This window comes from Eptatretus burgeri, chromosome 9 (genome assembly GCF_056783735.1).
Source record: "Eptatretus burgeri isolate ZD-2024b chromosome 9, Ebu_testis_v1, whole genome shotgun sequence".
Lineage (NCBI taxonomy): Eukaryota > Metazoa > Chordata > Myxini > Myxiniformes > Myxinidae > Eptatretus > Eptatretus burgeri.
The window spans coordinates 61914618-61927820 of NC_140969.1; the positions used below are offsets into that span (position 1 = coordinate 61914618).

A 13203-nucleotide genomic window follows, 5' to 3' on the forward strand; every position below is an offset into this window, starting at 1 on the left:
AAAAGGCACATCAGCGGGTCCCCAGCAATATTCCTGGCAAGTTTCAATCAGATTGGACCGTCAATCGTGCAAATAAATAAAAAATAATAAATAAAGAAATAAATAAATCAACATTAATTATCACATCATCCGTGATGTCATAGCACCGTGTCTTGTCATTGGTCGACAGATAAATGGCCTTAACTTGGGAACCGTTCGTCCGATTGATATCAAACCTCGAAAAGGCACATCTGCGGGGCCCCGGCAATATTCCTGGCAAGTTTCAATCAGATCGGACCGGCTGTCGTCGAGAAACGGCGGTCGCAGACAGACAGACAGACAGACAGACAGACACACACACTGCTGGAATTATATATACATACATATATATATATATATATATATATATATATATATATATATATATATATATATATATATATATATATATATATATATATATATATATATATATATATATATATATATATACATATATTGTTACGGTTGTGGAAATTCACAAAACACCATTCAGGTTCCCCAGAGGTCAGTTATTTCGGTAAGTGTGTGTTCCAGGTTATATTTCCCCACCGATGTATAACTGGCATTGTTCGTGTGCCGGTCTGTGAACCTTTGAGGTCGTGTTATTCCTTTCTGTCTTTTATTTCAAACAATCATCTCCTCACCATCTTCTCCACAACCGCCATCAACTCCTCACCATCTTCTCCACAACCGCCATCATCTCCTCACCATCTTCTCCACAACCGCCATCATCGCCTCACCATCTTCTCCACAACAGCAATCATCTCCTCACCATCTTCTCCACAACCGCCATCATCTCCTCACCATCTTCTCCACAACCACCATCATCGCCTCACCATCTTCTCCACAACAGCAATCATCTCCTCACCATCTTCTCCACCACTGCCATCATCCCCTCACCAACTTCTCCACAACCGCCATCATCTCCTCACCATCTTCTCCACAACCACCATCATCTCCTCACAATCTTCTCCACAACTGCCATCATCTCCTCACCATCTTCTCCACAACCACAATCATCTCCTCACCATCTTCTCCACAACCACCATCATCTCCTCACAATCTTCTCCACAACTGCCATCATCTCCTCACCATCTTCTCCACAACCACAATCATCTCCTCATCATCTTCTCCACAATAACAATCATCTCCTCACCATCTTCACCACAACCGCGGGAAGGCTGTGATTCCAAACACGTCTGCGTGAAGACGGTGATTCCGAACACGGCCGCGTTTGACGGCAAGATCGGATCAAAATGGCGAAAGGGGCAGAGCCAGCCGGGGGTGAAGGGTCGAAGGTGAAGGAGCGAAGCCCCGGGGGATATAAAGGGCCGCGTTCGCTCGCCGACAAGAGTTGAGCGGTTGAAGAGACGCCGAGTCGTCGACAAAGTAGAATGTGTTGGAGAACGAGTTGCAGAATGAGTTGGAGAACGAGGTGGAGTCAGGAAGAGAACTTGGAGAGAGCGCTCAAGTTCGCGCTGCGCTGATGTGGTGGAGTCAGGAAGAGCGCTTGGAGAAGAACGAGCGGGAGAGTTCGGAGGTTGGAGTGCCGGCAGTGACACTGAGGGTTGCCGAACCAGGACCCAGCGAGTCACCAAGCGGGTAGCAGGAAGCCCGCTCAGTCTCACGGAGCCCCTTCGGTCATCCCGGCTCCGAGCAAATTATAAGGGCTCATGAGCCCGGTTCTTGTCAGGTCAGGTTCGATCTGTGACCTGCTACAGGTACCATGTAAACCTGTACTAACCTGTTCCATGGTCGGGTTGTCAGCGACTAAACCGTCTCCCCAACCAGGTTTTCTGGTGAGGAGGGTGTTTGGATATGGACACCCAGCAGGATTAAAAACAAAACCTGTCAAAGGGCGGAGGAGCTCCTTGTGAGCCAACGGCCATCCATATCTAGTGCCCAACTGTGTCTGCGGACGTCCTCCTGCAGTTGGGTTACTTCTTATTAGGAGTTTGATGGCAGGATTTGCACTCCGTCCACAGTAAAACCCTTCATTCCGCAAAACGCAAATCGCAAAAAAATCTGAAAACCCAATCCGTGGGAGTACCTCCTGTGCAGCTTCCCTTCGCAGGGCAGCCCACCGGATTACGGGATTGGGGCAAAGCCTTTGGGACCCCCAAACTTTGATGATAGGAGGGAAACCACGGGGTAACATCCCTGGGTCAGATTGCGGGAGAGTGTGTCAGAGTGGTGCTGAGGTGTCGTCCACCAGACGGCGGTCTCCTTGGGTTAACCTGAGGCGGTCCCTTTGGGTGGGTGCCTGGAATGTCCTATCCCTAAGAGAGGATGATCACCTGTCTCTGTTATCATCTGATCTCAAGCGTTTGGACATCGGGATTGCAGCTCTCTCTGAGGTTCGGAGACCGGATTGCGGCGAGATAATGGTGGGTGGTTACACCTACTATTGGTCTGGTCGCTCTGATGGTTACCATACCCAAGGAGTTGCTGTAGCTGTGTCCAATAAGCTGACCCCAATGAAAATTGAGGTAACACCGGTCAACGAGCGTATTATGAGATTAAGGATCCGTCACTCCTTAGGTGTCATTTCCCTGGTCTATGTTTATGCTCCGACTGAGGCGAGTGATCTCACCGTGAAGGATGCATTCTACGCCACACTCGAGTCTGTGGTTGATCAGTGCCCCAGACGAGATACACTTCTCGTTTTGGGGGATTTCAATGCATCGACTGGAACTGATAGGGATGGTTATGAGGTGTGTGTTGGTCCCCATGGGTCAGGAACTATGAACCAGAATGGCAATAAGTTCCTTGACTTTGCAAGAAGTCATGGACTTCGGGTGGCTGGTTCATGGTTTCAGCACCCACAACCTCATCGCTGGACTTGGTATTCCAACGCTGGCGGTGTGGCAAAGGAGATTGACCATGTCCTCATTGACGGTCATTGGAGGATGATCCAGAACTGCAGGGTCTACCGGAGTGCTCAGTTCCTCAATACTGACCACAGGCTTGTTGTAGCAACTCTAAAGCTGCACCTTAAATCCTGGAGAATGGTACCATCCCAGCCTAGGCTGGATGTTGGCAAGCTCAGGGATGAGAGAGTAGCTGAGGAGTTTGCGAACAGGCTGAGTGGACACTTGGGGGGTCTGGGTGCTTTGGGGGGGGGGTCCTGAAGAGTTGTGGAGCGCCTTCAAGACCATCGTCCTTGATGTTGCCGGTGGATGTCTTGGAACTCACCGCAGGGCAAAGAAGAATTTTGTCTCTCAAGGGACACTAGATATGATTGACCAGAGTCGCAGGGCCAGGCTGAATGGCAGAGCTGAGCTGTTCAGGGAGCTGAGGCGTAAAACTGTACGTGCACTGAGGGTGGACAAGGAGGCCTATGTGCGAGGAATCTGTGAGGGGGTAGAGCATCAACTGTGGACAGGTGATTCTCGTCCCACTTACAGGGGAATTCGCACATTACGTTCATCCAAGCCCATCCCTCGGAGCACTGCAGTTCGAGCAGAGAGTGGTCGGCTCTTGACAGAGTAGTCTGAAGTGATGGCCCGCTGGGCCGGTTACTTTGAGCGGTTGTACCTGGCTGATCCCCCAGCTGTCGAGTTGGACGTCAAGGGTGTTACAATCCCTGTTGCTGACCCTCGAATCAACTGTGGTCCACCTTCGCTTGTGGAAACACGGGCTGCGGTGAACCAGTTGAAACGGGGCAAAGCTCCAGGGATCTGTGGCATCCATGCCGAACTTCTCAAGGCTGGTGGTCATGCTGCACTCGTATCGTTGCATGCAGTTTTGTGCTCTGCCTGGAATGCAGGCATCATCCCAACTGACTGGAAGAGGGGCCTTGTTGTCCCTCTCTGGAAAGGGAAGGGTGATCGCCAAGACTGCAACAACTACCGAGGGGTGACGCTGCTTTCAGTGCCGGGCAAGGTCTTTGCTCGGATAATTCTTGATAGGGTTCGCCACCATCTGCTTGAGCACCAGCGTCCAGAGCAGTCAGGCTTTACACCAAAGAGGTCAACGATTGACCGTATCCTTGCCCTTCGTGTCCTCACCGAATGCAGACGAGAGTTTCGGCAGGGGCTGCTTGCAGCCTATGTTAATCTCTGTAAAGCGTTCGATTCAGTGAAATCGGGATGTCCTCTGGAGGATTCTTGGTCTTCGTGGCGTGCCACCAAAACTGATCGATCTGATGTCTGAACTCTACTCTGGTACTGAGAGTGCTGTGAAGTGTGGTGGTACCATCTCTGACTTATTTCCAGTTGTTACTGGAGTTCGTCAGGGATGTGTACTGGCCCCCACACTTTTCAGCACTTGTATGGACTGGATTTTAGGGAGGATGTCGGAGAGATCAAGTTGCGATGCATCGTTTGGGAATGTCAAGATCTCGGACCTTGATTTTGCAGATGATGCAGTCATCTTTGCGGAGACTTTAGACATCCTTTTGGGGGCCCTCGAGGTGCTGAATGAGGAGTCGAAGCCGCTGGGATTACGGGTTTCTTTGGTAAAAACTAAGATCCAGGATTTCGGTGACATCTTGGATGCTGCTGTCCTGTCTGTGTCTGTTTGTGGTGAGGATGTTGAGGTCGTGGAGAGATTCACTTACCTTGGCAGTGATATTCATGTCTCATGTCTCTGTGAGTCAGAGGTCAATAGACGTCTGGGTCGGGCCTGGGGAGTCATGGATTCACTGGATCATGGGGTGTGGCACTGCCGGTACCTGTGCGGGAGGACGAAAGTCCGAGTCTTCAGGTCCTTGGTACTTCCAGTCTTGATCTATGGATGCGAGACTTGGACTCTGACCAAGGATCTGAGATGGAGACTTAATTCCTTTGGTACCAGATCTCTTCGGAGAATCCTTGGCTATCGCTGGTCAGATTTTGTGTCCAACGAGTTGTTGCTGAGAGAGACTCGGATGAGATTTGTTACCTGCATAGTCTGTGAGCGTCAGTTGCGGCTGTATGGACATGTGGCTCGTTTTCCTGATGCTGATCCTGCTCACCAGATTCTCTCAGCGAGGGAGTCTCATGAGTGGAGGAGGCCAGTGGGCCGACCACGTGCCTCGTGGTTGCAGCAGGTTGACCATCATCTCAAGGAGATGGGGATGGGCCTGGCATCTGCCTGGGGGATGGCCAGACGGAGGCCCCTGGAGTACCGGCGGAAAGTGGACGCAGTGACGCGCTGTTCTGGCACATGCTCCCATACCTGATCTGACCTGAGCCCGGTTCTTCCTTTCTTTCTTGGGTTTTGCATGAAAGTCTGTGGCACCTTGTCCATAAGTAACAAACTGATTAAGTGCATTTACATTACATAATAGACATCGGCTGTAGATTTTGCTCGTGTCTTTTTCCCCATCCCCCCCCCACCCCCCAATTCATTGCATTGCTTGCATGCCTGTGTTGAAATAAATGTCCCCATTTTTGAATGTCACCTGCTCATTGCGTCCCTTCCTCCATTGACTGCCATAATTGCGTTCGGAATAATTATCTGGCTGATTATAAGCTGATAAAACGCACATCTGGTCCAACGGGGCTTGGTGATATAAAACCGCTCGGCAATCACAAATGGAACGAGCTGCTTAAGCGGCTGGTTTTCGTGCAGGCTCCGTCGAGGTATAAACTCCCGGCATTTCTGTCAACGTGAATAATTAGAATAATTAGGTACATCGACAATTCGGCGATCGACCCTGCAGCGCGTGGACAGAAGAGTTGGCTGGTTTATGGTGTGTTAAAAACACGGTAGCTGGGTTTCAGTGTTGATCTGGAAGCTGTGACTAGATTGCCACGTTTGTTGGGAGCGCGCGGCCGCAATTGAGCTAAAGGCGGTCGTCCGCACGCCGGACGGGCGGAAATCTACAAATATATATAAATGTATATATATATATATATATATATATATATATATATATATATATATATATATATATATATATATATATATATATATATATATATATATATATATATATATATATATATATATATATATATATACCGGGCGTAGTGGCGTGCGCCTGTAATCCGGCTACTCGGAGGCTTGGGTTGGCGAATCGCTCGAGGACGGGAGCTCTGCACTGGGCCGCGCTGAGAGGGTGTAGGGCAGCCCGGAATCATGGCGAAACCCAATCCTTATCCCTGTGTCGTAAGAGGCGACCAGGGTTGTCAGGAAGGGCATCCGGCGTAAAACCTGTGCCAAAAAAATCAGTATGCGGATCATAACGGATGATCCGCTGTGGCGACCCCTGACGGGAGCAGCTGAAAGACCGGGCATAGTGGCGTGCATCTGTAATCCAGCTACTCGGAGGCTTGGGTTGGAGGATCGCTTGAGGACGGGATCTCTGCACAGGGCCGCGCTACGAGAGGGTGTAGGGCAGCCCGGAATCATGGTGAAACCCAATCGTTATCCCTGTGTCGTAAGAGACGAGCAAGGTTGCGTCAGGAAGGGCATCCGGCGTAAAACCTGTGCCAAATCAGTATGTGGATCATAACGGATGATCCGCTGTGGCGACCCCTAACGGGAGCAGCCGAAAGACGAACAACAACATATATATATATATATATATATATATATATATATATATATATATATATATATATATATATATATATATATATATATATATCTTCTTCTTCTTCTTTCGGCTGCTCCCGTTCGGGGTCGCCACAGCGGATCAGCCGTATGATCCGCATCGTGATTTGGCACATGTTTTGCGCCGGATGCCCTTCCTGACGCAACCCTGGTCGCCTCTTACAACACAGGGATAAATATATATATATATATATATATATATATATATATATATATATATATATATATATATATATATATATATATATATATATATAATTGAATTCAGAATGGGATTAAAATAAATTCAATTCAAATCAAATCAAATGGAAGACCACATATAAACAGTTCTGCAGTGGAGTCATCATAAGGAACCCCAAAAAGCAAAGATGAAGTCATCAGGAGGAACCTGGAAAGGATTTGGGTTTCAGCTGCTACTCCTCTACCCTCAGACTCATCCAGGTGCAGCCAAGTGAGCCTTATTCAAAAAAGCAACTCAAAAATAACCCAGATCAAAAAAACATAATAATAATTCTGGCCACCAGACAATGCATCGTATCAAGTTGAAATTTAAAACATATATTCCCCATCGTGATTTGATCATAATTATGAAGTTTCACGTCGATCGATGAAGTGGTTCAAGAGAAATTATTTATTTATTTGTTTTGCTCAATCCAATATGACTGTCAGACCTTGTGACCTATCAATTATTCATGGACACCCTAATATTCCCAAGGCTTGGGGAGCATGTGTGTGTTTTCCCCTAGATCTGTCCAGCCTTTCTGGAGAAGATATTAATTGGTTTTTGGGTAAATCCAATGTTGCTGCCAAACCATGTGACTTATAACATCAAAGATGTGAATGTTTTGTTCCTCATGGATAGTTTTTTTCGACCCGTAAACCCGTTGGGTTCCCGTTGTGATAGCGGTTGATGAAAAAAAAAAAGGACAAAATTTTAATATTATTTAGTGGTCAAACTTTAACTTGAAGAAAATTTGAGCATTTACCTTAGGAGTCATCGGTCGGCCAACCGGTTTCTCAAGGTATATCAACACATTCTCCATTGTTTGTCCTTGTGCTTTTTGGATCATCATACCAAAACTTGACTGAATCGGGAATTGATTTTTTAATATTTTTTTTCGTTGCCTGATTTGAACGAAACTTGATACTGCACAACATAAGTGAATGGTGAGTAAGGTGGCCATAACATTTTTGCGCTATCGTGTCCCGTTTTGGCGGTATTTCGGGAACATATATATATATATATATATATATATATATATATATATATATATATATATATATATATCTATATATATATATATATATATATATATATATATATATATATATATATATATATATATATATATATATATATATATATGTACACATATACATATATACACACACAAGATGAGAGTTTTAGTGATATATAGATGATGATTAAACATCAATTTCTGACTCGAGTTATACCTGGTCATTACATTGTTATCTGCACCTTACTTACCCAGACATTGATGTCATTTTTGATGGCAATTGACATTTCCTCATCAAGAGTCCATGCAATGTCTTTTTTGCTTTGAAAAGTATATTTTCTTTTGTTAAAATGGCATTTGAAAACATTTTAGAGAACATAGGCCAAGTCTTCAGAAAGATGATTCGAGTTTAAGTTTTGAAGCAAGCCAAATCAATAAAACTCGACCACAAACAAACATGGTCATTATATTTTTTTTTTCATTCATTAATCTTGATAAGGAACAACAATCTATTTGCACTTACTGAATCTATAAGTAAGGTGGTTGATGGCCTGGGATTGATTAAGCCTTCAAACCACAAGTGGATTCGTACAGTGTAAATCACTCCTTTTTTCAGGCACACAGCCTCAGGAAATGCCACGTTCCTGCAAAATACAAATAAAAAGGCCACCACTATTTCATTGGGAAGTGAAGGAATGCAGATTAAAAATAAATAATAATAACCATTCAGTCATTCTAAATATAGGGTGATTTTATATTTTATCTCAGAACCATAAATAATTCCCATGCACTAAAAAGTATATCTGTTTGGAACTTAATTTGTGTAAATGTAGCCGAATGTTACAGAAAGGTGACAGCCCTGTAGTATAACAGCCCTTCCTTAAAACCATTTAGATAGTCTATTATGCATTTTTATTCTTGGAGCTATTCTGCGGAGTTCATGGAGGAACAACGCATTACTCACCTCGAGTTCTTATGCAACTTAACTTCTTGTTTGTATGCCAGTGGGTTGAAAGATTCACACTCGGAAGAAAGTACATCAGTGCTCCAACCCAGAATCATCAATTCTGCTTGCCATCTCTCCACAGTCTGTAATTGAATAAAATAGAATTTGACGCGAATGCGTCAATGGCTATGCCTCCACCAACATTAGATGTCAACCCACTGTTATGTTTGATCTCAATTAAAGGTCACATGACAAAGAATGCAAGAGAGAAAAGAGAGAAAAGTGGAAAGGAGAAAACATCAGATGCTTTTAACTCGAGATATGATCCGCAAAATTATTTTCAAAGGGCACATAACCTGTTTAACCCAAAATTGAAGCAGTTAATCTTTGTATCGCAATCCATACTTGTGCCAAGTTTGTGCTTTAGTGGTTAACAAGTTATCGCTGTCACAAAAATCTGCTGCGCACGCACATATGCATGGATGGGTGCACAGCATGACGGACAACCAAAAAACATCATATCTCGCCTTCGGCTGCGGAGGCAAAAAAAATCAGCTCAACATACTATCAATAGGCAATAGCAGTCCATCTTCGATTCGGATTTAGTGAGTGACATTGAATACAATGTTTTGCATATTGAATTACAATCATTCAAATGCCATCACTCCAAGCTTAGCACGTCCTTGGTAATCATCAATGAAAGTTGAAAATACTCTGCTGTCCAATGTGGAGACACTATAAGTACAACAATACAAAGCTAAGCTGGAATACACAGATTGCAGTGCAAATGAGAAAAATTTGGACTCACTGACTGACACATGTTACAGTTATAATAGCTTTTCGTATGCCATTGGGAACATGCCAGGCTAATAAGTCACCAAATAAATTCCCACATCACTAAATACCATGAAAAATACATCTGTAATTGTTTGTGTGTTTACTAAAAGTTAACCTGTCGAATCACCATTAATTAATTTTCTGTGAACTACCAGGATGCCTGTCACACACAGACAAACCTCCTTTATAAGGTGAAGATATAAGAAAAGTATGGCCCTTGATCCCCACCTTCCCAGGTTTTTGCAGCGTGCATATTGTCTGCCACTGCCAGTAACCCCTTCTGGTGAAACTCCAAAATACAGAATCACTGCTCACCTCCATTCATTCCTTCCTCATTTCTTCCCAACTGTGGAACCAACTTCCTCAGTTTCTTCAATCGCATTCTTCCCAACAGGGCTTCAAGACAGCTGTTCCCCACCATCTCAGATCATCCCAATGTCGGTCACCCAACAACATCCCAAATAAGGCTTTCTGCTCCAGAGCACACAAATATCTTAAAGCCTGATGTACTTATCATATTGTTGTTTTTGTTTTTTTCGTTTACACTTTTGATATTTTGTTTTCACGGTAGAAGTGGGCACTGATTTTTGTTGTCGGTGCTTATTCGTGTTAAAAAAAGGAGAAAAATCCCCCATCCACAACCTTGGTCTTTTCAACACACATCAACGTTCCCCAAGTCCACCCCTTTCCAAGTTTCCAGTTTTTCCTTCCACCTCTGTGATTGAGAGTTTGCGGCTGTATCTATCTTGTTAATCCCCTGCATCTGACCCTTGCTCTCATTCTTCCCCACATGCCATATTTCTCTCAGTCTTCCTCTATTTTGTCACCCAACCCTGCTGCTGGTTTCCATACTGTTCTTTTCGTTCTATGTTCTTGCTCCTCCACGAGCCTCAACACTATATACAAAAAAAGCAAATAAAAAGGGGAGTTCTGGTTCTGTGTGGAAAGCATGCTGCGTCTCGTCCTCAAAACTTGGTGGTGACGCTTTGACCATAATTCTATCCTTGCCCAGGGGCCTGGAGCAGCCATTAAATGGCTCAACGGCTGATGGAAATGATCCACTTTTGGAGTTCCTCTGGGTCACATTGATCCTTCTGCAGAGAATCATGGTAGTTATGAATGTTGCATGTAATGATTTTATCTCAATGGTGTGTAACATAGTAACAGAGGTGGCACAGGCAATCTGAGTGTACAAACTCGAATTGTCTGAATCTCATTCCGATTCAAGTCTTACCTTGAAAAATCATAATTATAAGGCCCTTGCTCATTCAGTAGTTCAATGGAGTACTGCTGTCTTCTATAGGCTGGTACCCCAGTAACACATCTGCCTCTCCTGGATTTTGTGGAACATATGATTGAAATCTCCAACGATGAGGCCAAAGCACAAGGTCTGTTTCTCCCACATCACAGTTGCCTCTGTTATTTTATCGACTCTCCTACAATCTAGCTTCATCTGCTGTCTCAATCCCTCAGACACTCTCCAGTAACTCCAAGATGCATCCATTTTTCCAGAAACACCTTAAATCCCCAAATCCAGGCTGAATGAGCACACCTCTTTTGTTCCTCATTTATCTTATTTGTGGAACTGTCTTCCAGAAACTGCTGTACCCCACTCTTTCCTCCAGGGTTCCAAACAGGTGGTTTGCTGCCATCACACATCATCCCCCATCCTTACCCACAATTTGTTGTTTTTTTTTTTACCCCCATTGACCATGTCAAGCACAACCGTTTTACCCAGAGATTGCTGTGTTTTCTCCTCTCCCCTCCTCACTCTCCTCTTTTCCTGTTTGGTCATTCCTTTGCTTATGGTGCCCAGATGTTGCCCCACTACCAGTTCATACCCTTCAACACCTTGCTCTTCCATGAGCCTCAATCTTGCAAATAATTTGTTTTTTTAAGGATACGTTAAATATATACAAGTATTTTCAGTCTCGACTCATTCGATTACAAATGCATGAAAAGATACCTTCAGTTCATAGCGGATGACAACATTGTAGTGCATCGAATGGGAAATGTCGGAGATAGAAAATTCCAGGCCGGTGCCATCATGCATTTTTATGAAGCCACTGCCTGTCCACGTGACTTCCTGACCAATTCTCCTTTGCCGCCGTACCACAGTTACCATCTGAGGAAATAAAAATAAAATTTTCAAGTTTAGTGCATAGCAGATTCTGTGGCGAGATAGATTAATGCTCATAAGATTTCTTTATAACATTCAATATTCCACTGCAAGATATTTTTATAATGTAAGACTCTGTGGCATGCAGACAAACATTACATGCAAATACAAGGAGCATTCAAAACGTTCTTGAAAAGAAGATACAATTGTCCAAGACAATTTGATGGTTTCTATTTTTTAATGTATATATTGCATGTCTATCGAGAAAATATTTTGTCTAACTAATCATATATACTTATCGTTATAAATTGAAAATCGTTGTCGAAGTTTGGGTGTCTTCCACCATTGCATCAGTATTCCTCAAAGTTTCAATTAACCCACACCATCAATCGTGAGATACTCACAGTCTGCTATTATTCAGGACATTTTTAATCCTTTATACCCATATAATGAGGGTACTGGAAGGGTTGTACTGTGAATAATTTACATTTGCTGATGAATGCACAAGATGTGCAGCTTCGGCTTCATAGATGTTCAAGAAAGTTTCCATACAGAAGTATCCAGGTGCAGGATGTGTGCAGGATTTGCCTTGCATGTGGGGTCGACAACGGCACTGGCCATCCACTGGGTTACACCTGCATCGAGAAACATATAATTTACCAGTGCCTTTACCATTTTCTAAATATTTTTTACATGAGTGTATAATCTTATGATTTTCAAGCAACAGTAAAAACATCTAATAACGTTTCTTTTTCGACAAAAAAATTTTTTTGAGGGGGGAGGGGGGTAGAAGGGGATAGATTGAACTCTGCCAGCACATTTAAATGTGATTAGTATCGGGAGGAATAGTACTCCAGCAGAGAATCTATTACTCAAAGTACAGTACATAAAAGGGTCACTTTATACAGAGAACCACACTGGAGGTAACAAGCTGTCATGCCTTAATTTGTAGTTGAATACTTTACCTAATTGGTTTTGACAGTTACCCATTCGTAAATAATTACAGAGCAGGTTTATCAACGATGGTATTAAATATATTGCCATATGACATTATATAGCATTCCAATATAGCCGATTGCTCCATGCTATATTATGCCTGCCATTAAACCGAACCACAAAATAACTGCATTCTGCGAACAGAAATGAAATGACAGTTTTATTTATACAAATCAAATCAAATGTTGGACTGCATTAACTCGTATTTTACGGACAGTATTTTGTTTCATCGTAACCACCAGTTCATTGGAAGTGCTTTTTACAGCTGTATTCAAAAAGGCTGCAATTAACCACAAATCTTAAGCTGAGCCAAGTTTAGTAATCATTTTTAATGTCATTGAAACATTGTGTTTTCCCAATTAAAGTTGTTTTTCTGTTGGCACTGTACCAAAGATAGTTTTCCTTTTTACCCAGTTGGGAGTGATGAAGTCACCACCAGTGTTTGCACAAAATGGACTTGAAACTAGACCTTCTAAGTTACAGTAGGGAACAAAGATCTGAGG

At 43.6% G+C, this 13203-nt stretch overlaps 1 protein-coding gene across 1 annotated transcript in view; it reads right to left on the minus strand.

Moving 5' to 3' along the window:
* Positions 1 to 13203, minus strand: part of LOC147020198 (laminin subunit beta-2-like) — a 135757-nt gene that overhangs the window by 63263 nt on the left and 59291 nt on the right. Inside the window, exons 14-17 of the mRNA XM_085895332.1 lie at positions 12192 to 12339; positions 11552 to 11710; positions 8767 to 8891; positions 8326 to 8446 (exon numbers count right to left, since the gene is read on the minus strand). Of these exons, the coding sequence (XP_085751458.1) occupies positions 8326 to 8446; positions 8767 to 8891; positions 11552 to 11710; positions 12192 to 12339 (553 nt within the window). The remainder of the gene's footprint in view (positions 1 to 8325; positions 8447 to 8766; positions 8892 to 11551; positions 11711 to 12191; positions 12340 to 13203) is intronic.